The sequence below is a fragment of the Mesoplodon bidens genome (assembly GCF_964165515.1).
Source record: "Mesoplodon bidens genome assembly, chromosome: 11".
Taxonomy (NCBI): domain Eukaryota; kingdom Metazoa; phylum Chordata; class Mammalia; order Artiodactyla; family Ziphiidae; genus Mesoplodon; species Mesoplodon bidens.
The window spans coordinates 56,772,002-56,799,969 of NC_138167.1; the positions used below are offsets into that span (position 1 = coordinate 56,772,002).

Sequence of the window (27,968 nt, forward strand, 5' to 3'; positions counted from 1 at the left end):
TCAAAACAAATCTTATTTAGAAATTTTTCATTATTATCTTGAGAACAAAGATTTCCCTACACAGGCCTGTGTGTGTGTGTGTGTGTGTGTGTGTGTGTGTGTTTTGTTAGTTATATTAAAATTACATAAGTCATTCACTGGTAAAGATTTTTAATGGCTTTTTTCCAAACTACCTCTCACATGTGATCTAGCAAATGATCTATTGAATGAACACATCATTGCATTGGGAAATATTGCCAAAAAATGGTTCATACTATATGACTCTGTAAATAATAAAATATAACAAACTCCCCACCCTAACGTGAACATCTGTTTCCCATAACTTTCTTCATCTTATAAAGATATTTTCACTGTCTTCCATTCAGTAAGCCCATCTGCTACCTTTAGTTCCAAAATTAGTTTTAATGACAGAACTATCTTGCATGTGCTTGAGGTGACTTATGTAATTAACTATTAGATTTGCTATTAGAGATTGCTAACCAGCATAGCTTATGGCTTCAGTGCTTTTTTGATAAGATAACAGTAGAAGAAATGCTTTTGGTGAAGGTAGTGATATAGAACTGAGAACAGATTTTAGAGACTCGTATGTGTTCAGCATTTAGTCTATCAGATGAATAGAGACTTTTGGAACTTCAAGACTAAATCTATGACCTGGAATCCAGAATTCAGGTAATACCTTCTTTTTGCCCTTTTGTTTTTCATTTTAAAAATGTATCATTCATGACAGGTTGTAGAAAATGTCTTTTAGACACTGTCTCTTCACATGACTTATTATCAAGTTTTCATAAATTAAGATGCTTGTGTAATTCTGTACAAATATAAAAGTTGGTCATGTGCTTGGTGCAGTAACTCTTATATCCCATTACTACATGACTTCCATTGCATAAAGTAAAAGAATTTACTCAAGTGGGCCTTATGATTTAAATGATGCAGAACTTCTAAAATGTGATTTCCTCTAATTAGAAAAATCAGGCACGTGAAGTTTAATTATGTTTAGTTTTCACTTTCAAATATGAATCATTGTAAGCCCATTCTGGGGATCCTGCTTGCTAATTCCTTAGTGGTTTTTTTCCTTATTAATAAAACTAGTCAAGGATAGCAAAAAGTTCATTTTTTTCAATTAAAATTCGTTACCACTGTACACAAAAATCAGTCTTAAATTGTTAATTACATAGCCACTATTGAACATTTAAAGTCTATAATAAAACAAAAATATTTTTAGTACTAAAATAGATATAGCTAACTAATACTTAAATACTAAGTAAGTAAAATGATTGTAGTTTTTTGTGATTACCTGTAGTATTCTTTTGTGACTGTGTAAATATTAATTCATTTAATCTCATTGTTTCTCATATTCTGATATTCTAATATTTTTGTTCTTGCAAAACTGTAAAGACATTTTTTCTTCAACTGAAGCAATTCTAATCAAACTTAAACACTTAATGTTTAAAATTAAAAAATTATTTTAGCTATTTGGCAGTATAGCATTGATGTTTACATTCAAAGATAATGGGCATGTATGTATTTGACAAAATTGCCAATTTAAAAATTAAATATATAGTTATCAAGCTCCCATTAATTAAAATAACTCATGTGATATTTTCCTGTCCTAGTTCTATTTCTTATTTCCAAATAATCTTTCTCAAGTTCCAGTTATTAATCTATTAAAAATTTAGGTTGACTATCTGCCAAAGTTATATGTATATATTTAAAATTAGATGATTATAGAACCTTTCTCTCTCTTAGTTCCAGACAGTCATCTGTATCAGAAAAAAAGCTACCAGAGCCTTCCCCTGTAACAAGGAGAAAGGCATATGAGAAAGGGGAAAAATCAAAGGTCAAGGAACAAAAACAGTAAGTTACCCATGCTTTTTATCTACTAGATTGTATAAAATGTCTGATGCACTTAGAAGCTAAAGCACAATAGCAAAATTATTTTCCATATTCAGACTGACTCTGGGATTGTGAGTGATTTGACTAATCAGGACAATCAAGTCCACTGTTGGCTTGTATAAGTAGTCTAACTTTCTTGGTAACACATACCTGTAAATAAATTTGAGCACTTGTCCCCATTCATATAGTCTGATTTATTTTTCAATTATTTGTGCATATCATTTTGGAGTTAATATACCTTTGAAGAGAGGTTTATTAAAACTACAATTCAAATAGTCTTCTAGAAAGTTTTGAAATTAATTTTGACTGTCATCTGATAAAACTGACATTGATTTCACCTCTTTAAAGTGGTTAACAAAAATCTAGTGTTAGAAGATGTGTGATTTGTGCCATTTTCTTGCTGTTCTTTTATGTTTAAATTGGTATTATCCTTAATTTTTTTGTTGTTGAAATATTTTAAAAGCTATTTGTGTGTTTTGTGAGGGTCGGTTTACTTAATAGTACACAATATAATCTGATAGTCCACGTACGTGGGCATTTATAAATTGCAACACCACAACACACAGAGTTATTATTATTAATGGGTTAGAGCCACTGTCACCTTTCTACCCTGTGGCACACTGAGATCTCCCTCAGGTCTCCTAAGGAGCTGCATATGGCAGGTAGATCTCTGACATGCTCTTGAGTAGGAATATCAATGCTAACCTATATTTAAGTATTGGTAAAGACAATTTATTTAACATAAAAATAATTATGAAAGAAGTTTTCATATATTTTCTGTACCCAAGTGGATGATCTTATACCATCCTCCTCCCTTGTACCAACATGCACACTCTCTACTTTGACCACCGATTTAGCTGACGTGAATGTCATGGAAGTTGCTCTTCTAATCATCCTTGATTCCTGTATTTAAAGATGTAATTTACCTGTTTCTACTGAATCGAATGTCTTAAGAATAAGCAGGAGATAGGGGATGGAGCAAATAAGTAGTTTAAAAATAAATGAATGAATCAATTGAATAGGCAAATTCCTCTTAAACTCTCAGGGTCTGTTTCCTCATCTGTAAAGTGAACAACTTGCTCTCAACTCTAAAATTGTATAATTTTAAATTTGGCTTGCTTTATTTATACTGACTTTAGATTTTAGCAGACAGAACTTTTTCTTTAGTGCCATCTTGTGGCCAATGTAACAAGATTCAGTGGAAAAATAATTTTAATTAAATTCTTCAGAGTGCATTTCATCTTCTAAAAAAGGAACAGAGGAAGAAAGGAAGCAAGGAAGGAATTGTATAATGAAAAGCTTTTATTAAAAAACATGTTTCTTACAACATTTCTAACAAATCAAAGCCAATTAAAGCCACCTATTTAATGTTCTTTTTTTCTTGTAGCTCAGATTCTGGAACCTCAGAGGCTAGTCTTTCACCTCCTTCTTCCCCACCAAGCCGGCCCCGTAATGAACTGAATGTTTTTAATCGTCTTACTGTTTCTCAGGGAAACACATCAGTTCAGCAGGATAAGTAAGTCCTTATGTAAAAGAGCCCCAATTATTCATTATAATATTCTGAACCTTTCAATATAGTCTGTAGAAAACATTTAGCCTTCTCTCTGTGTGAGAGATGGAGTCTGACTTGTGAACTCTTGCCATATTTCATGTGTTTTTCCAATGGGAAATGAACCATATAGACAAAATTAGATAAATTAATTTTCCTGCTGAACATTATTCCCTGCTATAGATTTGCATTGCTATACTGAACACTTGTCTTACCTTTTCTTTTACAAGTAAATTGGAATTGAAAAATCTTTGAGACCACTTGAAGTTACATTTCTTGGGATTTTTCAGCTTCATTGAGCCTATAAAAGCCTCTAATCCAGACAGCCTGCATTGAAAAGAGGCAAATTTTTTTACCTTTGGTGGATATAACAGCTTACAAAAGCATTGCCATATGTGTAACATGTTGTTATCATTTGGTTGTGCTACAAATCCACCACAAAACTTGAGTAATTGTATTCTTGGGATAAAAGAGTACCTTTATGGGTGGAGGGGGTAGAACTCAGGGTGGGTTGTTGGGGAAGAGAAGTTGGAGGGGTATGGAAAATATAATTTTCATTAAATTTGAAGTGAAAAAATATTCCCACACTGAGCCAGAATCTCTCTTGCAAGAATTTCATACTAACAGTGTTGCCATAAGGTGTTTATTAACTCTGACTTGTCTGCTTTGATTTTGAATGATAGCATTTTGGATAGTATATGTACTTGATATTCAGTATCCCACACCAGTTCTTTGTTTTCTATGCTATAATCTCCCTGTATATATCAACCATTTCTGAAATTTATAGAGTATTGTTTAAGATCTGTCTGGCATGTTTAGATCATGCTAAATGGCTCTATAGACTTAGAGAGACACACCATCATTTTGGAAGATTCTTTAATCTACTTAATTTATGGATAACATTTTTTATTAGATTTTAATATAGTTTAATCAGATGACATGTCCTTTCAAATGATCTAGAGAGGTATTTTTAAAAAGTATTTTTAAACAATATATTTTTAAAAAGACTCTTGAACATTGTTAAATCATACCACTCATTTAATTGAGAAAGAGTAGAATAACATTACGAATGTCTTTAGGAAGTCCATTTTCACTAGCGATGATGAAGAATTACTAAATTTTGTCTCCCTTGCATTCACAGTCATAAAATTTTTCTGTTGGTCTTTTGATAATCTTGACAATCTAATTATAGTTCCATATTTATTACTGAAATAGTTTATGAACTACCTACCAATCATTTGACTCTGTTGTAGTCTCTATAAACTAAAACTTAGAATAACTGACTACACTTTCAAAAAACTCACCTACCTTTTTAATGACTTTCTTTGGGCTCCTTTTTGAGTCTAGCATATTTCACCAGCTAGAAGTAGGTCCCACACATTGTTTCTGATTACATAATATGCCAGCACTCACTCTATCCTCATTCTTCCCAAGGATATTGTATAATAATACAAGCTAAATAGATTTTCATTATAACCAGACTTATTGTCAGTCCTGGAGGTTTCAGGTTAAGGCTGACAGGAGTGGCTCACCTGTTTTTAAAATCCCAGTAAAACCTCCCATCTATTACTGAGGGACTGCCTAATCAGAAGAACTCCATGTTTTTGAGATTAATTAAAATCAAAGATTGGGACTTCCCTGGCGGCACAGTGGTTGAGAGTCCGCCTGCCGATGCAGGGGACACAGGTTCGTGCCCTGGTATGGGAAGATCCCACATGCAGCGGAGCTGCTGGGCCCGTGAGCCATGGCCGCTGAGCCTGCGCGTCCGGAGCCTGTGCTCCGCAACGGGAGAGGCCGCAGAGGTGAGAGGCCCGCGTACTGCAAAAAAAAAAAAAAAAAAAAAAAAATAGGTTATTAAATTTTGAATGATTTGCTTTCCATTCAAACATATAATGTATTTGTGCAACTTCCACATGAGAGTCTAAATCTAAAGTAATTATCAAGAGGAATAAAGTTCATTAATGACTACTGAAACTGAAAATTTTTTCTAGTACTAGTCAAATTAAATAGAGTCTTGAAGTGATGTATTTCACTTGCTTGATGTTGTTCCTCTTCAGGGCCTACATTTTTTTTTTTTTTTTTTTTTTTTTTTCGGTACGTGGGCCTCTCACTGCTGTGGCCTCTCCCGTTGCGGAGCACAGGCTCCGGACACGCAGGCTCAGCGGCCATGGCTCACGGGCCCAGCCGCTCCGCGGCATGTGGGATCTTCCCGGACCGGGGCACGAACCCATGTTCCCTGCATCGGCAGGCGGACTCTCAACCACTGCACCACCAGGGAAGCCCAGGGCCTACATTTTAGAAAGTGAGAATAGATGGGTTCTGTGGATTAGTAATAGAAAGTTTTTCCCCAAAAATCTTGGTAGAAAACATAAGCACAAAATTTTAACTAATTTAGCTGTCACTGAATTTGCTGATATCCAGTGCAAATAGAAAAGCAGGGTACTGTAAAGGAAATGTTTGCTGTATTTCTGTTATTCATACTGTTGAATCAGTTCAATCTCAGTGTCTTTACCTGTTGACATCTGTATTCTTTTCCCTCATAATTCTAACTCTTTCACTGTAGGTCTGATGAAAGTGATTCCTCTCTGTCGGAGGTACACAGGTACTTTCTCTCTTTCCTACGTTCTGGCATTTCATTGATGTTCTAAAATGCCTTCCTAGAAACTTTAAACAAATCTCATTTTTGTTGCATTCATAACTTGTAAACCATATAAATGCACTGATGTTTTTAAACATTAATTTTAATATATTTTTGTGATAATACCCTTCAAAGTAGTGGTAAACTTTTTTATATAATAGCATAAAAATTTGTGCTATTTGTATTCTGTCTATAACCTAAAACTTTTCTTTAAAGAAATTAAGTTCTTTGAAAATTAATGTAAAGGTTTGCTCCTGAATGGTTTTTTCCCCCTCAAGGCATGGGAAGTGAATAAGGTATTTTTTCATGTTGATTTATCGATTTTAAATAAAAAGTTTATGGCAGCATTTGTGATTTTAAAAAAAGGTGTACTAGGGAAAAAAAGGACACTATGTTACCTAAAATACAGAAAGATACAGAAAGTAAAAGAATTTTAAAAACATAATAAATAATTTTAACTGGTAGATGCTGTTTTTCAAATAACAATGTGCATTTTTTCATGTTTATGGGTTTTTTGGACCCCTAATATCTCTTTTTTCCTTTCATTTCCTTTTCCCACTAATCAGTTTGTCTCCTCTCTCTTTGCACTTCTTTCCCATGTTTTATGGCCATTTTCCTGATCATCAATAGATCCTCCAGAAGGTAGGCAGGGGAAGGGAGAGGAAATTAATCTTATTCACAGTATTACAAGACTTTACTGGTTTTGCATGGATCAGAAATAAGCATTTTTTCCCTTCACATCAGATCTGTTGTATAAGTTTGCAATATTTAACCTTAACTTAAACTATTTTAAAGTTGATTTATATACTTCAGAATGTGGATAGATTAATTTTTTTTTTTTTTTTTTTTTTTTTTTTTTTTTTTTTTGTGGTACGCGGGCCTCTCACTGCTGTGGCCTCTCCCGTTGCGGAGCACAGGCTCCGGACGCGCAGGCCTATCGGCCATGGCTCACGGGCCCAGCCGCTCCGCGGCACGTGGGATCTTCCCAGACCGGGGCACGAACCCGTGTCCCCTGCATCGGCAGGCAGACTCTCAACCACTGCGCCACCAGGGAAGCCCGGATAGATTAATTTTAATAGAGAAAGAAATACCATGGATTTATGTTTCCAATTTCTGTACTTTTTCTATTACCTTTTGTATAAGGTAATCTCTATAAAATATTAACGCTAACATTCTGAATATTTGAGATTATCTTTCAGTATCTAATAAATATGATGCTATATTTAATGTTGAAATTATCTTTCTTCAAAAATCTGAATAAATAAAACATATAAGAATGAAAAAGAGACATCCTTGTCTCTAGGACTATGCCATACATAAGTTACTGGAGGCAAATATTCACTTTTGTAATATTACAACCTTTGACATGACAGAATTATGTTGCACATTATATCATCAGGAAACATTAATAGATTCTTAGGATAAAGATAGTAATCTGAAGGAAGGAACTCTTTTGGAGACATAGTCCTAAGTAACCAAGTGCTAAATAACCAAGGGTACTGTTTAGCTTTTTTCTTAGGATGATTTGTGTCATTAAATGCAGATCAAAACTGCTCTTAGGTTATTTACATTAATTATTTTCTTTATAATCAGCTTGTTAGAATATACATACATATATATTTAATGTTTTAGAAGAGCAGCAATTGACTATGCATTAGATCATAACTTTTCAACATTTGAAACAATAGTTATAATTTGATGGCTTCAGTTCATAGCTATAAACCCCACATAATATTGATAGGATTTCAAAATGGCAGTTTTAGACTTTTGAGGAGGTTTTGCTACAATTTCAGTTTTAATCTGGTTAAGTTCTTACACTACCAACAAGTTACTGAGCATTAATTTCAAGAATCTCAAATTGATGTGTGAATGCAAATAATACTTCGGATTTTGTAATTATACACCCATGTGATAACAATTCCTGGTCTTATTTCTGGTAATGGGGAACTCCCTTCACTTTTTGAAATCATTATAAAACTAAATCCCAAAAATAAAGTTTTTTTTTAAAATCCTAAGCCTAATTTACCTCCTTTAAATTTTTATTCATTGGTCTGTCATCAGCCCTCTTGAGCTATGCTAGATTTAATCCAGTATACCTTTTTTGTGTGTATGTGCCAGCTCTTTAAATATTCAGCTATTTAACTGTGCTTTTATATGCTCTCTCCGATGAAGGTTCTCTTATCAGCTCAATAGTTTTAGATTCATCTGTTCCTAATATGATATACTCTGCAGATCCTTCTTTCTGCTTCCACTGTTTTGGAAAATCTCTGATTTTTCAAGGCTGTTTTTAAAATGTGGCAACTGGAACTCAGCCTCATTCCAGATGTGGCCTTGGCAGAATATAGTAGCTCTATTGCTTTCTTTCTCCTGAAATACTTACTTCTGTTGCACAAGTCATTGAAAGTGTTGGTAGAAGAATCATAAATTGTTGATCCGTTGATCTTGTATTTAATAAACAAATTTCTTTAGCTTTTAAAATTTAATTAAGCCCCTTTCCTACTTGGAGCATTCTGTTCTATCTTCAACTTAAATTTTATGTTTACATTTTATCCAGTGAACATTTTAGTGCTAAGTACATACCTAAATGGATTTTTTTTTGGTAATTTTTCTAGACAATACAGCTCTTTAATATATCAATTTAATAAACATGCCATATCTGTCTTGAGTTCTGGGGAAAGACTGACTAGATATTGAAAACCTTTTTCCAGACTGAGAGGAACATTGACTCTTTATGGGTGACTCTTCAGCCACTGATGGAACTACCTTACTACAACAGTTTCATACTTACCCACCATGTCCATAGGCATATCATTTGAAAAGCTTTTTGTATGGACCTTATTGGAATCAACATATATTGTAAATATGACATTCCCCTAATTTCCTGCCTATTAATTCTACAAGGACCTTCCCCTGTGAAATGTTACCTCTTACTGATGAGCATTTAAGTGATTGTAATTATTTTTTTAATATTTTCCTCTATGAGACTCAACAAGAAGTTTTACTCATCTGTAATTTCTGAAATCCACTTTTTTTTCTCCTTTCTGGAAAATTGGGTCTACATGTTTTATCTCCTTTATTGATACTCTTAGTATACCAACAATGATTTTGCCTCTGCAATGGTATATGCTTTCACAACCCTGTGATCTAATGATTTAAATACAGAAATACTTGAACTCACTGAATAAGTCTTCATTGTCAGATCTAATGTATCTTGGGCTTACACTTCTTCTTAATTATTTCTGTCCCTTGCATCTTAAAGGTTGTTTTCATTCATCAGGAAGATAGAAACAGACAGCTTTGTTTTATTGCTGAATCTGTCCTAAAATTATGTCATCTGTCTTATAATGGACATATTTCAACATAATTTTTCTTCCTGCTCTGAGCAAAGATACATCCAACTTATATATTTATCATTTCTTAATTCACTCTCATTTTTAGTCTTCCCAGTACAATTATTTCAGTTCAGATCCTGTCTTAACCTCCTTTGGGATAGGGACAGTGTTTTGATAAATTTTATATTTTCATAGTTCATAGTCCAGTGGCATAAAGCAGAAATTCCAGAAACATTAAAATTATGAGAAATCTCCCTAAAGAGCATCACTATTCTTTTAAAATCTTACTCTTTTTTAAAAATCGTCTTTGAGGTTGTTAGAGTTTTAAAAGTTTTGTTATTTTTGAGCCATTCTCCCTTTAGAATTTCAGGCTATGCAATCATTCTTGTATTTATTCAAATTTGTTTGAAATTTGCTTCCTTAGCATTTTAGGTGGTATGTATTATACTTTCTTTAGAATGTCTTTTTTGACATAGAGTCACATTCCAGGCTGATAGTCACATCTTCCAGTTATCCATCATTTATGCTTTCTCATTTTTCATAATTCACTATATTTGAACAGCTCTCAATATTACTTCATTAAATTTTGAAGAGATGAAATTGTTAATAAGAAAATCCAATTTATCATGACTTTGCTCTTTGCAGAATGCACCTGCTAGCTGATGCCTAATTAGTTGATGCACTCCATCACTACTATTATAATTTCATACTTTGTCTCTGTCCTTTTGCTTAAAAAAAAGACAAGGGAGCAATCTGGATTTTATTACAGTACTAATTATTTAGAAAGACTTCTTAAAGCCAGAGGAAAAAAAAAAGTAGTTTAATGATATAGCTACTAAAGTAAATCTTATTTTTTTTCCCCCACCTCAGGGGCATAATCAACCCATTTCCAGCTTTGAAAGGAATCAGAGCTTCTCCACTTCAGTGTGTTCACATAGCTGAAGGGCATACAAAAGCTGTGCTCTGTGTGGATTCTACTGATGATCTTCTCTTCACTGGATCAAAAGGTGCTAGTAGTTGTGCCATGTGGATATTTAACATTTTTTTTTAATGATTACATTTTAACAGGTTTTTAAAAATGTCAAACTGCTTAAGACACATAAGAATCTGAGAGATAATCTCATTCAACTCCTGAATTATATAAAATATAAAATCATTACATAGTTGGGAAGAAAGTAAAACTTGTGTTGATGTTATGTGAATAGAATGGTGAGGGGATATATCTCCTTTTGGTAATTGAGCACCTAATACATGCAAAGCCCTGAGCTTAGTAATGCAGGCTATATAAAAATCTACAAAAGGCCATTACAGTGTACGGTGTGGTAAAAAGAATAAGATGGGTAGCAGCCACCATTTCTTGAGCACTTACTCTATGTAGGAGACTATGCAAATTTTATCTCATTTAATTCTCACAATAACCCCAATGAAATACATGTTGCATCCTAATTTTACAGATGAAGGAGCTGAAGATTCAAGAAATTAAATAATTTTCCCAGATAAACTTAACTAGTAAGTGAAAGAGCCAGGATTAGAAACCTAGGTCTACTCATCTCCAAACCTGCAGTCTTAACCCCTTTGGTGCAATTGCAGGCAACTAGAAATTAACTGTAAACAATTTGAAGAGTTATAGACAAAGAGTTTCAGGGTTTCAGGAAAGGGAGAGATTATGCTAAATTGTGAAAAATAAGGAAGGCTTTGATAAGGGGGAATTTAAGATGAACCTTACAGGATTGTTTGGATTTGACAGGTAAGAATTGGCAACCAAGATTAGAGAACAGTGTAAGCAGAGACTTTGAGGTAGAAGTGGGTTTGGAAACTAAATTCAGTTGGATTGAAAAGTAGAGTATATGTAGAGGCAGTGGTGGACAGTGAGGTTAGAAAAGTGAGAAGGAAGCATGTACAGGAATTTGGGAAGCTAGTCAAAGCTTTTAGCATTTAGGGATGTTACAAGGTGAGGGGAAAGTCTAGCTAGAACTTGTGAATTATGAATAATGGCAAGTAATTCCTCAATTTAAAAAATTTGCTCTGTAAAAGAATTTTCTAATGATTCAAATTAAATTTATTAGTCCAGGATAATTAGATATTTAGCATGTCAAAAAAATAGAATAATTTTATGATTATGTTTTTGGGTCAAAAATGAAATCAATCAGTGACCCCTGGAAAAGAAAGTTGTGTGTATTCCCAAGTGTGGAGTGTGGTGAGTACATAAAAGAGTGATCAAAGAAAAATGTCTCAAAGAGGTTGATTTGGGATTGCCATTTTAAATTCAGGAGCAATTTGAAACAAGATTCTCTGATATGTCTATTTCAAATTTTGTATAATTAGTTTTTAATACCACATAATGCATACACCAGATATCCTGGCTTTCATCTAATCCTTTATACCTACTTTGCCCTTCAACCTGCTGCAAAATGTCAAGGATAGAGTTAGAATGCCTGCTGCAAGTTAATTAAATAATTACTGTTTTCTTATCTCATTTTTTTTCTCATAGAAGAGAAATTGTTATTGTTAAGAGAATCTAATTTAGCTCATATTGACATTATTTCCTCTTTTTTATTTGTTTGTTTTTAGATCGTACTTGTAAAGTATGGAATCTGGTGACTGGGCAGGAGATAATGTCACTGGGAGGTCATCCCAACAATGTAGTATCTGTAAAATACTGTAATTATACAAGTTTGGTCTTCACTGTGTCAACATCTTATATTAAGGTGTGGGATATCAGAGATTCAGCAAAGTGCATTCGAACGCTAACGTAAGTAACTTAAAGACAAACAGCATAAGGGGCAAATAGTTCTTGTATACAAAATGTAAGAAAAGGTAGGCCTATTTTTTGTTTATTTATACCTATCCACTTGCAAAGAATATGAAAGTGTTTATAATAAGAACACAGATAAAATAAGGTGAAAAAAAACTTGAGAAAATAAAATACAATAACTCAATATTAAACAGGAAAGGAGAAGTCATGTTTGATCTGTAACTAAATACACATTTCATATTTCCTCCCTCCCAAATAACTAAGGAATTATATTTTCATAGTATTCATTAATTGATGTAGTTAAATGATTTACATTACTTGCTTCAAATGAGTACCACTCCTTGGAAAATGGCTGAAATCACCATTATAGACTGGTAAGAAGTACTTGCAAAATTTAATTAGCATGTATTGAATAATACATGCTAATTAATTGAGGAGTTTTTTTTAAGACACTGCTTTGGTGCTAGCCTATATTTCATAACTGTAGGTTATGTTGGACAATTGGAGGATGAATTTGTTTTCTACATCTGTTATCATATATGTATGTCTTTAAAATATAGAGCAAATAGTGATCTTTTTGCCATAAGATTGATTAACTGTTTTACATAATTAAAATTAAGGTGAACTCTGTTGATTTAAATAAGAGAAGGGAGCATAGGAATGGTTAATTTTTACTAATTTGTAGAGTGAGGATTATTAATATTTAAGTGCTATTTTATATTTTGAGAATTACTAATTATTTACTGTACTGAATACAGGTCTCTTGTGGAAAATTTTGTAGGAAAAAAACACTGTATCTTATGTTAGAAATTTACCAATCCAGTTGATTCATTAAAATCAAAATCAAATTTGAAAAGATTGATTATAACTTGGTATTTTAGAAGTTTGCTAATAAAATGTTTCAAAATTTAAAAATATACTTACCATTTAGAATTTAGCTGAGGAAATAGAAATAAATCATATTTAAGTCATTTGCATATAGTAAGTAATTCTTATATGATTGGGTTAAAATAAACAAAAACTGAAAATAAAAAGTCCTTAGTGTCTTTAATTCATAAGGGCAAATCTTATATATGAAAGGAATACTGGTAGGCTTGTTCCTCAGGGAACTTCTGGAAATTGCAGGAAAATGAATTAATTTTGTGGCACTGTATCATTTGCTGAGTTTTTGTCTTTGTCATCTAATCTTTTCTGAATCATATTTAAGTCATCCCTAACAGGGCCCAGAATTCCTAGTGTTATAATAACTTGCAAATTATGAGTTTTAAGCCATGTCATCTTGTTTTCTTCATTCATTTATTCATTTATCTATCAAAATGTTTATTTATTAGGTGTATGAGTTGCTATGCTAGGCACAGTGCATACAGTGACCAAAGAACACAGATCTTCTTGTTGTCTACAGCCAGTTTCCTAGGAATTTAAGGAATTCTAAGACTAACTCTTGTCCAGAAATGTGACTTATTTTGCTTTACTTTGTCTCTGTTAAGGTCTTCAGGTCAAGTTACTCTTGGAGATGCTTGTTCTGCCACCACCAGCCGGACAGTTGCTATTCCTTCTGGAGAAAACCAAATCAATCAAATTGCACTGAACCCAACTGGCACCTTCCTCTATGCAGCTTCTGGAAATGCTGTCAGAATGTGGGATCTTAAAAGGTAGAATTTTAAAGAAAATGTACTTCCTGTATATGGCAAATGCAATTTTCACACATTAATAACATTAGTGTGTGTGAAATCTAATTTGTATAACCCCAGAAGTTAATATAAAAACCTAGACTTTTCTGTTTGATTCAGCACCTCTGAATTTCTATGTCCTCGTTAACAAACTCACAATTTTCCTTTCTTTTAACCTCCATTGCTGGGGAAAAAAATATATGAAGGAAAATAGCCTTTCTTAATATTTGTCTATAAGTTGTGTTGTTTACCAGGAAGAGAACAAGATTCTCATGCTAGTTGCATCAGTACCTTTGAAAGAATTATTTTTTGTAACATCACTTATGCATCATTATCTCAAAAATTTCAGTTTACAAACCATATAACTTTAAGCGTAAATCTTCACAGGATTTTTATAAATATAGAATTATATATATATACACGTATATATGATGAAGTATTAAGGAGATGAAGTGAGTACAAAGAGAAAAATGATAAATTGAAATGTAAGGCATTACATCTTTGATTTGATTTTTTATTTGCCATGAAGTATGAGCTTTTATCCTTCATTTGAGTGTTTATTTTAGCTTCTTTTCTAGTTCTTAAAAATTTGGCAGCAAGGGAATATTTATTTATTAGTTATTTATTTATTAGTTAACAAATGTCAATTATGGCAGGCACTATACCAACACTTGTGGTAGGTACTGGGGATAAAGACTGAGCAAGACAAATTTGGTGTCCATCTTCTTAGAACTCATCTTGTAATGGAGGATAAAGGCCATTAAAAGTCAATTACAAGATTCTGAGTAAAGTTTGTAATTCAGGTAATATCCCAGGTAATAATCAGGTAATAATCCCATCTAGAAGGGCTTTGTCAGTAGTAAATCAAAGGGAAATTTATTTTAGAAATTCTGAGGAAAACTTGTTATAACTTGTAACATTTTAATGCATGACTGAGAAAGTATTATAAGCATAATTTATAGATAAATAAATGAGAGAGAAAGAGAAAGAAGAAACACAGTCCTGAGAACCGTTTTAGAAAAAAAAAAAAGTAGAAAATTGAAAACAGTGCTTGTTTAAGAAAATTAGGAACGAGACGAGGACTGGGTTTATTCTTGAAGATATTAAACTTGATTTGTAGTTGCAGTACCATGAAAGAAGATACTCAAAGTCATGACATGAGGCAGAAAAAATATCAGCTTTTGAAAATCTTTACACTTTCTTTTCTGCTGAAAAGTTAGATCCTTTTTCAAGTTGCTTGATTTCAGCAACATGATTAAATACAGATTCATCTTAACAAATTAACTAAGAAAAGAGTTACAAGAAATAATAATATTCTAGGAGGCAAATACATCTCTGTATTCCAGCAGCTTGATTTGAGGTAGGACTGTGAAACAGAGGTTCATTGTCACCCCCTGACAATGGGCATCATATGTTTTTCTACCAGTCAGATATATTCCTGGCCATTTTCATGTCTTTGTAATAATTGATGAAATGGACTACCTATTTTTTGACATACATGTATATACACATATGTGTGCATACATGTATGTGTATATGTGTGTACATATGTGTGTGTTTATGTGAGAATATATGTTAGTGTAGTAAAATAATCTTACTTTCTTCATATTGTTATTTTCTAGTTATATCAGTGACATAGTTGTTTTAATCAAATTTCAAATTGGCCTTAATAACATCAGTCATATGTCTATAACATATTGAGACATTTAACAGATTAAGGTTTACCTGGACTTAGGTTAGATTTAAAATTAGCCTTTAGCAAGTTTTTATTTATTTATTTATTTTTACTACCTGAATGATATTAGCTGCTTTGGAATAACTTATTTAGGACTCCTCACACTTCCATCAGATAATTGATTAGTTTGGCCATTATTTTTACTCTTAATTTGAACAGAGTTGCATAGAGGTGGATTTAAATCAAAAAGAACAGTTTTAGCAAAGACTGTTGGTTATTTTTGCTGAGGCTTAGGCTCAACATGTTAAGAAATATTTTCAAACAAAATTATTTTTCTTTCTTTTTAAAGGTTTCAGTCCACAGGAAAGTTAACGGGACACCTAGGCCCTGTTATGTGTCTTACTGTAGATCAGATTTCTAGTGGACAAGATTTAATCATCACTGGCTCCAAGGATCATTATATCAAAGTGTGTATAATAAAGTTGTTTAATTACATTCTCCTATTAAATGATAGATTAGAAGTATTGAGATGCACCTGACACCCTTTTCTCTTAATCAGTTTTCTTTTTTCTCATTTCTAACCTTTGCTTTTTCTTCCTGATCTTTTCCTCACTCGGTTCCTGGTTGTGTTGTCTTATTATTTAAACATGTATTCTCACTTTTCATAGAAGATAGGTTGGGAGGGATTTTAAAAATTTTTTTGGCTCAGTCATCTAACTAATGCTTAAGTTTCATCATCACCACCTTTAATGCTGAACATGTTATGGTCTTCATATTTTATGCAAGTAGCAGATAAGATGAGGAGAGAAGCATAGTTTGATTCTGGAGATGTTAAATTTGAGATGCTAATAGAGGACCTTCTCATGTAATCCAGTAGGCCATTTGAAAGGCAAGTCCAGAGCTCAAGATAAGTTATGACTAGACATGTATGTTTCAGAGCTGTTCAAATAGAAGCAGATGGTTAAGGAGTTAGAGTAGTTGACATGGCCAAAGGATAGGGGTTGATATGACTCAGCCTTGGGGAATCCTATAAGAACCAATGGGAATAAAAAAGAGGAAACAGTAATAAAGAGATAGGAAGAGTATAAGTACTCTTTTTTAGAAACTTTGATTAAGAAATGAGAAATCGGTTAGTGACTTGACAATAGAATGGTTAAGGTGAGAGGATTTGATATTTGGTAGACTTGAGCATGTTTATATGCTCAGGAAATGGGCTCAGTGGAGAGGGAAAGTGTGAAGAGTGAAGTGGTAGCAACTGGTGAATCAGATCAAAAATGTGAACCTTGGGAAAAAGTAGGTACACTTTAGCATCTGAAAAGAAGGGAAGGGTAAGAGAATGTTTGAGAATAAAAGGAAACTTTTGTAACTAGGAGGATGGTCCAGAAAATTTATTTTTGGTCATACTAACCTTATTAGGAAATCACAATTTCAACAGTTAAGAGAGATGAGAGCAACTGAAGGGAGTGAAAGGTTTTGAATAGCAGCTTTGGAGAATTTGAGATGACCACCAAGATTGCAGAGCTACCTAATAGTGTTTAAATAACAATCATATCATTTATTTGAATTTCAACTGGATTGATATGTAGCATTTTTATTATTTAACATATCATTTGTACACTCACACATGAGAAAATTGGTTGCCTTTCTTAAGAGCTTACAAACATGTAAACATGTGGCATGTAAGCAAAAGTAGTGTGAAGATAGGGATCAGGTTCATCCTGAGTCATTCATAGCAGGTTATTTTAGTTAACTTAGTAAAATAAAACAAATCGTATTTGGTTAATATACATGTGTGTGTTTCTATGAATGAACGCATATAGGTGCTTATTTGTAAGTTAAATAGGATGACTGCTTCCTTTCTGCTTTTATTTAGATGTTTGATGTAACTGAAGGGGCTCTTGGAGCTGTGAGTCCCACCCACAATTTCGAGCCCCCTCATTATGATGGCATTGAAGCATTAACCATACAAGGGGATAACCTATTTAGTGGTTCCAGAGATAATGGAATCAAGAAATGGGATTTAGCTCAAAAAGACCTTCTACAGGTAATGCAAAACCTTTTCATGGGATGCAGTGGGTATTTCAAAGTCACCAGTATTCTATATAAGAACGCAAAGAGCCTCTATATAGATTTTCATTGTTTAGGGATGGTATCAAACAGGGCTTCCTCTTAAAGAGTGTTTCATCATCACCCACCAGAGTTACTAATTATGAAAAGAGCAACATTCAGCATATAATGATATCTCCTAAATAAAAGGGGAATAGACTCTGATAAGACAGGAATAAAGACACAGACCTACTAGAGAATGGACTTGAGGATATGGGGAGGGGGAAGGGTAAGCTGTGACAAAGCGAGAGAGAGGCATGGACATATATACACTACCAAACGTAAGGTAGATAGCTAGTGGGAAGCAGCCGCATAGCACAGGGAGATCAGCTCGGTGCTCTGTGACCGCCTGGAGGGGTGGGATAGGGAGGGTGGGAGGGAGGGAGATGCAAGAGGGAAGAGATATGGGAACATATGTATATGTATAACTGATTCACTTTGTTATAAAGCAGAAACTAACACACCATTGTAAAGCAATTATACTCTAATAAAGATGTAAAAAAAAAAAAAGTGTTGGAAGATCTGGGATTGCCCCATGCTTGTGTTTACTAAATGAAATCAGTCTTGCAGTAAATCAGTCAGTTTCTCATTTTGTTTTTGTTTTTTTGTTTTATGTACACATATTCCAAGGAGTACCAAGTTTCACTAAGGTCAAAGCAGTCTAAATGATTCCTCATCTCATTTTCATACATTCAACAGTGGTGGTTCTCTCATTTCCTATAGAATGATAGTTGGATTGAAGTGTTCTGTCAATACAATCAAACATTGGTGACTTTTCCTAATTCCCAGAGGAAGAAGTTAGTTAGCAGATAAAATTATACTCAATTTCAGGCTTTTCCTTATAAATGTATGCATGTGTATGTATTGCAATTACTCCTACTTTCTTGCTTACAACCAGATGAAAACAAAATGAACAAGTAGCATGAATGTTAATAGAGAAAACCTGGCAACAGATGCATATATTGCACTCAGAAGCTTTTCTTTTATATATATACATTCTTGGATGTGACTTTTATGTTATGTATATAAATATATTTATGCATAAAATATGGTATATAGTCTGAGCTTATAATTATTGTTTACTCATTGTGAAATATATAGGTTAGTTCCAGCCTTCAACAAAAAAGCTTTAGGCCTCTATGTTCTCTTCCAAAATTTAAGGCAGTGATTTTATGAGAAAATCTTTATAGTCTACACACCAGGTTTTAGTTTTCAAACTAGTTGCGTGAGATACATTTTGGAGAAAAGTGAAATAGTTACTCCTTTTAAGAGAAAGTGATGTTTGAAAAAATTCTGTATACTTTCCAGGTGTTTAGATTCTATAGATTTTTTTTTTTAACATTCTAGGCCTTTAATACTGATAACACTGATGATAACTAGTGAGGCAAATTTAGGAGCAAATTACAGATTTATTTCTTTAAATCATGAAGAGTGACTTCACAGAAAATGATTTTTATGGTTTCCAGGGCAATTCAGTGTTCCAAATTTTGAATTTTGTCAATAAAAACTTCTGTAACTTATTTTGGTATGAAAATGTCAGTTTGGACTACTCCCCTTAAACTGCTGATTTTTCTTTTTTTTCTCAGCAAGTTCCAAATGCACATAAGGATTGGGTCTGTGCCCTTGGAGTGATGCCAGGCCACCCAGTTTTGCTCAGTGGCTGCAGAGGGGGCATTCTGAAACTCTGGAACATAGATACCTTTGTGCCAGTTGGAGAGATGAAAGGTCATGAGAGTCCTATCAATGCCATATGTGTTAATTCCACCCACATTTTTACTGCAGCTGAGTAAGTTTCTGCTATGTGATCGTTCTCTATATTATTTACTTGTATTCAGATTTAATAAATCCTGTAAGTTGTAAATATCTGGAAATGTAGAATATATGAATCCTTTTATTACAGTTATTCTAATGTCTATTTATGATATCTTATTTATATTTTCTGAGATACACTGTGGGCACTGAGTTTGGGCTCCCCTGGTTACATGGTAATAGTGTTACTCCTGTGTCGGCTCTCTGATTAGACTAAGAAGTCTGCTGCCAGATCTTCCCCTGGCGATTTTAATTTTTAAAAAATCATTCATAAGTGACTAGTTTCTAAAAGTTTTTACCACAAAGGCAACAAACTTGCCATTCTTCACATTTAGACCATTTCATTAAAAAAAAAAAAAACTTTGTGCATCTTCCACCTCCTTTAAAGTTTAAGTACATAGTAATAATATCTACTTCCCTCTTAAGATGGCTGGATTGATTAATTTATTTGCTCATTGGCTTATTCATGATGAATCTCCTACGTGCCAGGCACTGTTCCAGACCCTTGGGAATAGAGAAGTGAACAAAATAGATACAAACCGTAGTTTCATTCTAAGGAGGAGAAAAGAAAATAAATAAGTAAAATATGTTACACGTTGAGAGGTGCTATGGAGAAAAATAAAGCAGGCAAGGGGGATGAGAACATCACTGGGGGGCTGGGGTTACACAATAGAGTGGTCAGTTAAGGCCTTACTGAGAAAGTGACATTTAAGAAGATGTTTGAAGGAGGTGTAGAGATGTGACCATAAAAATGACATAATATGTATATAAGTACTTTGAAAAGGAAAGCATATATACTAACTGTAATGTGAGGTGTTCATCTCAATCAAATGAAATGTAATTTCTCATGAATATCTATCTTGAAAATCTCCCTATGTCATTTGTGTACCAATTATGTTACTTAATTTAACCGACTGCTTGATTTGTCTGTCCTAAATGCACGATTACCCTGATTTTATTTTGAAACCTCTGCTATATTTCTCTGGTGTCTCTTATTTTTCATGCTGTTTCCATTGAATCCCTCTTCTCATTTAGATTTACTTTCTCTCATCTCGAAAGTACATCAAAGCCAATTTTTTTGTGTGTTTTTCTAAGGTGTTTACCTTTGGTGCTTCATTGATTCTATTTCCAAGATGCATTACTTTCTTAAGAGTCATCACTTTTATTTGTTCCCTTGGAAATTTGTTTTGTCCTTAACAATTTATGGGAAATAAATTAATATCCCTCAAAGCTGTGGGACACAAGATAAGACTATAAAAGTATTATGTATCACTGAGGTCTGGTCGGTGAGGTATGATATAATACTTTTCTTCCATGATACAGTTTTATTTTTGAAGAATTGAAATCTTTCTCAGTTTACCCATGGAGCATCAGATGCAGATGTATTTACCATGTAACATAAAATCAGGAAAATCGCCAGTAAAATCAGAAGGCCTATTTTCAAATTAGTGCTACTTATTTGTTATCTAAAAAATGTTTGTATAGGACTTAGTATCTACCAGACATTGTTCTAAGTGTTTTCAGGCTTTAACTCATTTAGTCTTCATAAGAACTCTAGACGGTGAGTATTATTATAATCCCTATTTTATAGGTGGGACTTTATAATTCAAAGTCCTTGTATAAGTAATTCTATCATATCTGATTTCTGGATCTGCTGTCACTGATTGATTTTTCTTATGATTATGGGTCTTATTTTTTCTGCTTCTATGTCAAGTAACATTTTATTGAATGTTGAACATTAATTATAGCATTGTGTTTTGAGTATCTGGATTTTGTTTTATTCCTTTAAAGAGTATTGGGCTTTGTTTGTCAGGCACATAAGTTACTTGTGGTTCAGCTCATATTTTTGAGACTTGTTTTTTAACTCTTCTTGGATTTCTACTGAATGTCTTGAATGTTTGATGCTGTTCTCCACTGGTCAAAACCTGAACATCTCATAGCCCTTTGTGAACTCTGGGATTTGTTTGACTTATACTCACTCGTAGTTTTTTGGTGTGGCCTTATAGTCTGATTCTACTCATGTGCAGCTTAGCCTTCAGTCAAAGGCATTAGGGGACCCCTATGTGGATTGATGGAATTCTTTTCCTATAGCTCCATAGTTCTTTTTGCATAGCTCTCTCCTCTTCTCTATCTGGTTCTACAAATTCCAACTATTTCACACTTACCAGATTTTTATTACTATCTCTTCAACTCTGATTCTGTGATTTTTCTGCTTGGTTTCCCCACATTGCTGTAGTCTGGAAAGTGCTGCCAGACTGAGAGCCAGGGCCACCACAGAGGTCACCTTCTTTGCTTCCCCTTTCTCAGGGATTACAGGCCTGTACTACCCATTGCCCAGTTTCTGAAAATAGTTGTTCCATATATTCTGTCAAGTTTTCACTTTGCTTACAAGAGGAGCACTAACCTGGCACAGGTTACTCTGTCATGACTAGTAGTGTAAGTTTGTTCATCTTAGACTTCATATGTCCAAAACTGAACTCCCGACCTTCCTAAGAAACCTGCTCATCCTAAAGCCTTCTCCATCTCAGTTGATGGCTTGTCTGTCTTCTCTGTTGCTTAGTTTAGAAACCTTCATTCCTCTCTTTCTTTCACACTCCATATCCAATTCATCAGCAAACTCTGTTGGTGTTCTACCTTTAAATTATATCTAGAATCTGACCACTTCTCACCATGCTTTTTGCTGCCTCACTGACCCTAGTCACCATCAGCTCTTGGATTACTACAGTAGCCTCCTAAACAAGGTCCGTTTCCCATATGTAGTCTATTCTCAACACAGACACCAGAGTAATTTTTTTAAAAATACAAGTCAGATCTTGTTCCTTCTCTGCTCAAAACCTTGCATTGATCATCCATTTTATCTAAAGTAGAGGCCGTTACTTGATCTGACCCTTTGAGCATTTATCTCTCACCTTACCTTCTAGTACCCTCTGACGTGCTCCTTCTCTTAAAACACCAATAACATCTTTGCTGGTTCTTGAACATATCAGGCTCACTCCAACCTTAGGACATTTGCCCAAAGTGCCTTCAGAGATCCTGATCTTCTTCTAATGTCTTTCTCAATAAGAATAACCTTGCCATTTTATTTAAAATTGTGATCTCTCCTATCGACTACCACTCCTGATCCTGAACCCCTTTGCCATACTCTTTAATTTCTCTATAACATTTATTACTTTCTAATAAACTTTATAATTTAATTATTTATTAAGTTTTATTGTCTGTCTCCTTTTGCTAGAATATATGATCTACAAAGGCATAGGATTGTGCTTTTTATTTATTTGTTTATTTTTAATTGATCCTGAGCGCCTAGAATAATGCCTAGAACACTGCAAGTTCCCAATAAACATTTGTTGAATGGATGGTTGTATAAATAAATGGAATGGATAAATGGGTGGATGAGTGAACATATCCCCTTCTGTTTTCAGTTACATGTGCTATGTGGGATGGGGAGAGATTATTATTTCCCCCCAGTTTTATTGAGATATAACTGACATACAGCACTGTGTAAGTTTAAGGTATACAACATAATGATTTGACTTAAATATATAATGAAATGATTATCACAATAAGCTTAGTTAGCATCCATAGTCTCATGTAGATAAAAAAAAGAAAAGAAAAGGAAGAGAAAAAAATGTGATTTTTTTTACCTTGTGGTAAGAACTCTTAGGGATGAGAAGATTGTTGATTAAAAATTAGAAAGCCTGGCTTCTAGGCTCAGCTCTGTACTCTACTATGTTACATTGAACAAGTCACTAAACTTTCTTTATCCTCAAAATGGACTACATAATCTTTGAAATACTTTTTAACTATACAATTCTATGGCAACTCGTTCTTTTGGCTTTGGGTTTGTTAGGAAATGGGAGAAAAGCAACACTCTCTTTTTAGAGCCACAAGAGACATGGTAAGAAATGTGATTGTCTAATGACTACTCCCCAGAACCCACATGTTAAGTGAATAAAAATAAGTTTCCTCAGAAAAGCTTTGAATTGTCTATGTTCTATGATAGGCAGAATGTTAGACTACTTCTTAGTAGCCTCCTGCTTTTTCTGTGGGCTTATGTTGATTTAACCTGAACATAATTCTTCCTGAATATCAACAGATTAACCAACTCCCTGGAATTCCTGCCCTGGCCCCCTCACTGTGATCTTACTCTGGGCTCTTATCCCTGAAGACCTCTGACCATGTCATAACAGTAAAGTCTTTAAGAGATGGAGCCAGACTGCCTGGTTTCAAATCTTGGCACTATCACTTACTTTATGATCTTGGGCAAATTTTATTTATTTATTTTTTGGCCGCACCTTGAGACATGCGGAAATTCCCTGACCAGGGATCAAACCCACGCTCCCTGCAGTGGAAGGGCGGAGTCAACCACTGGACCACCAGGGAAGCCCGATCTTGGGCAAATTAATTAACTTCTTTGGACCTCAATTTGCTCATCAATAAATAGGGGAGAATAGCATTATCTATATCTTATGATATGTAAAGAGAATTAAATGCATTAATGTATGTATGGGGAACATAGTAACAATACCTGGCATATAGTAAGCCCTTGATAATATGAACTATTTTTAATTTCATTATTATGGGTACCTGTTTGGTATACCTATGGGACAATGTATATTTTTACTTACACCTATTAGAGATCTTTTCAGAAAATGTTTCCATGATAAGTAATTCTACGAACTACTTCTTTATCTTTCCACCTCTTTTCACATGTTCATTTTTAATTTATTATTGTGTAGTGATCGAACTGTGAGAATTTGGAAGACTCGAAATTTGCAAGATGGTCAGCTCTTTGACACAGGAGATCTGGTGGAAGATATTGCCAGTAGTTAAACATGAATGAAGATAGTCATAAACTGAATACTGTGATTATACTCTATGTTCTTTATGGAAAATGTTGTCCTGCATTTATTAGGCAAAAACTTGTGAATGGGATTAACTGGAAAATATATCTGAATCCAACTGCTGAATATAAATGGTATTCTAATAAAATTGTGTACTATCCTGTGTGCTTAATTTTAATATCTACCAATGCATATATAACCTATAATTGATATGCTGTTTGATTTGCACTTATATAGTGGCTGGATTTTTATGCCTGGCTATAAAGAACATCTTCAAATTATTTGAAGTACAACATGTCTGCTTTTGTGACAGTCAGAAAATACACTTGGAGTACAAAGCAACCCACTGTTAACTCATTCATATAGTCTGTTCAGATGATTTACATATTTAAAACATATTGGGAATGTTAATCAAACATTGGTTTGTCTGGTATTTATATCAGTCTACAGAGGGCTCCCAAATTTAAAAGCTCTTTTAATGTAATGGGAAAAAGATATGAGAATATTACTGATGGTGATTTTTCATAAAATGGAACTAACTTTAATCTGCTAACAAAGAATGTTAAACAGATTGTGTTAGATGTCGACATTTACTTGTATTGACCAAAGTTTTGCAGCTGTGCTATATTCTGTGCTCAGGACTAAAATGCTGTTAAATTGTTTTAGTAGTGCTGTGCATACATTCTGTGATGGGAAACATTTTTGATGTCCTAACAGAAATATATTTTGATCTATTTTCCTATGGAGTTGTTTCTATTATCACCCTTTAATTTCATTTTTATTTAATAGTAGTATTTCTTTCCCTTTTTATCTAATTTTTTATGTGCTGCTAAATATATTTTAAATGTACTATGTTTGCAAACCTTGGTAGCTATGATGAGAACTATATCACCTGCAGTGAGGAAAGCTATGTAAATAGGTAGATTGTAAAGAAAGAATGTCTTATGTTGTAACTATGAATTTTTAAATATTGTAGATTGGATTTTGCAAAAGGATGTATAATTTATCTGTCTGCTCAGAATATTAATTTGTAAATTCTGCAAGTTTAATTTTTATGTGGATAGTATGACACTTGAAAATATTGTCTTGTGATCTTTTTCCCCAAAAATATTTGTTTGTAAGTGAAAGCTTAGCTAAGGCTTAAATAAACATGTCGCTGTGAATTATTTTTATTCTCTTGTTCTTTTCCTAATATGAAAATGGCCAGTGTTTGTAAAACTTTATTTTATCTGTGTGATATAAGGAAAGACATTTTCTTGTTATCCAGTGCTACATAGGCATTCCTATTTTTGCTCACTAGACATGAAATATTCTTGAAAAATATAAACCATAACTTAATCTTGAGGAACCAAGGAAACTCACTATTTAAAGGAATTAAATCAAACCATATAGTTTAGGTATTTGAACATAGAGGGTTGAACAAGTGAAAAATATTCCCATAACAGTTAGGACAATAATGACCTTGGTTACTTGGAGAGGAAATGGAAGGCATGGTGACTGGCAGGTGTTGCAGGAAGTGAGTTGGGAGTGTAGAGGGGTATGGAGGTCCTAGAAATGTTCTATTTCGTGACCTGAGTCCTAAGTGACATATTAAACTGTAATATATTTCTTTCCTATTTTATATATGTATGCTGTATTTCACAGTGAGATATATATATATATATCCCTTCTTTATAAGTTTTATATATATATATATATATATATATATATATATATATATATGCTTAAAGAAGGGATTTTCCTATAAAGAGAAACTCAGCTACTTTGTAATTATGTAATTTGTAATTTTGCCTCCTTCCCTGGAGGAAGATACTATGCCAAAACTTGACAGAGATTGTCCAGACTATTTTGAATTTAAATACTCTTGGGGTGATTCTTTTCATGGGACTATTGCTCAACAATTCATTTTTTGGACAATTTATTCAATAAAAGTTTATTGAGCATATACTGGGCCAGGTACTGGAGATGGAAAAAATAACAAGACTGAGATGATGCTTGCCCTCTGGGTGGAGAGAGATGATAATTACACAACAGCTTAGTAAGTGCTCTGATAAGGAAAATCTAGGTGCTCAATACCTATTAAAGGCATTCGATCCTGATTGTGGGTTCAATTAGAGGTCTTTTATGTGGTCCTGAGCACTGTGTTTGCTTATGCAGAACACAAAGCCCAGTGTCTATTTTACCTTTTAAAATGCTGGAGGCTCAGATAGAATTAATCTGATTCAAGTAATTTAAATGAATATGTAAACGAAGCAGTTCTCATAAAGACTTACATTTTGGAAAATGTTGGAGGAGTTCATCAAGAGGACATGGCCGCCGATCGATTCTCAGTCTGGACCTAGGCAATTAGAGGTTTCTCACCCCTTCCCTGTCCTTGTAATGTATATTCCACTCATGTACCTTCCACTCACCATTCCCATAGCCAGAGCTGTTTCAAGGATGCAGCCTTGAGAGAGCAATGTGTTATTTGAGACCATCTGTATGGTATATGTGACTGAACCCAGTTAAGACCTCTATATATACTTTAAAATTCTGGCGGACAGGGGTGGAGATCTCATCTTGTGGCCACCAGGTTTAGCCTTGTTTGCAAATTCCCTTGCTTATTAAACCTGCCACATACCAATCTGGAGTAGTCTGCCTCTTTCTTCAGTCTCTCCTTGCCCTCCATGTACAGGGGCCGGTTTATGAACCAACAAAAGATAGCGTTAACCCCTAAAGATCCCATCCAGAATTGTTAACAATAACTCTTAGAATAGTTAAGAGTTAACTAAAACTTAAATATGATTAAATATGATTTATTCCTCACTGTATTAAATATATGCCTTGTTCTCCCAGAATAGCATCTTCCTTTGGAAGATACTATTTCTTCTTTCAAATCAAAATGTCTGCATTTTAATTAAAGAGTAACAGAAAAGTTTTGCATATTAATTATGTCCACATTTATTTATTTAATTCCCAGCTGATGTGGGGTCTTTTATAAAAATTTAAATTAACATAATCAGCAGGTAACAAGTGTTCCATGCTGCTGTTTGTAATTTTTTCCTAAGCATTGCCTATACTTTAACTCAGAATCTGTTTTTCAAATTCTGTTTTCAGCCTCAGAATAGACTGTGTTCTTGCTATGTTGTTGAGAATTTGATTTACCAACTATCATGCAGATGTTGATAGTTGGGATTTTGTATTTGCAAATTACAGATATAAAATGTACAGATAGCTCTATATGAGCATCACAAAAATAAGAGTTATCTATCCATCTAGTTTCTATCCATAATGAAATGCTCAACTAACTTTAAAATGTTACAGCTGCCATTAATTTCACTTTTTTTTGAGATGAAGTTAATAATTGTAATAGCCAACACTTACTGAGCATTTATTTTCCCCTTTGTTTGGGCATCCTGAAATGGGGGGAATCTAAGGTGCCATAAGAGTCAGGAACACCTGATTTCAGAGATGTTTAACTGTGAAAAAACAATGCACATCCTAGAATTGGTGAAATCCAGTATTGGTGAAATACATACTAGAACTGATGAAGTATAGTATTATGGGGGATTCTGCCAAACAGACAAAAATAGCGACAAATGTCCACTACATCATGTATGGCAGATAATATGATTTCAAACCCCTTCTAATATGTTTTTGTCTATGTTAGATTTAGGAAAAGCAAAGACTACATTTCTCAGACTTTCTTTCCACATGG

General features: G+C 33.7%; 1 protein-coding gene across 4 annotated transcripts in view; it reads left to right on the forward strand.

Moving 5' to 3' along the window:
- Positions 1–25,427, forward strand: part of KIF21A (kinesin family member 21A) — a 166,409-nt gene extending 140,982 nt beyond the window's left edge. For 2 of the 4 annotated variants that reach the window (XM_081250316.1, XM_081250317.1), the window contains 9 exons: positions 1,747–1,854; positions 3,281–3,409; positions 10,283–10,419; positions 11,984–12,164; positions 13,655–13,819; positions 15,862–15,979; positions 17,386–17,556; positions 19,205–19,404; positions 24,167–25,427. In XM_081250316.1, coding sequence (XP_081106442.1) covers positions 1,747–1,854; positions 3,281–3,409; positions 10,283–10,419; positions 11,984–12,164; positions 13,655–13,819; positions 15,862–15,979; positions 17,386–17,556; positions 19,205–19,404; positions 24,167–24,260 — 1,303 coding nt within the window. In that variant the 3' untranslated portion in view covers positions 24,261–25,427. Of the gene's footprint in view, positions 1–1,746; positions 1,855–3,280; positions 3,410–6,005; positions 6,045–10,282; positions 10,420–11,983; positions 12,165–13,654; positions 13,820–15,861; positions 15,980–17,385; positions 17,557–19,204; positions 19,405–24,166 lie in introns of all 4 variants that reach the window. The other 2 variants (XM_081250315.1, XM_081250318.1) reach the window with 2 other exon arrangements.
- Positions 25,428–27,968: the final 2,541 nt, after the last annotated feature.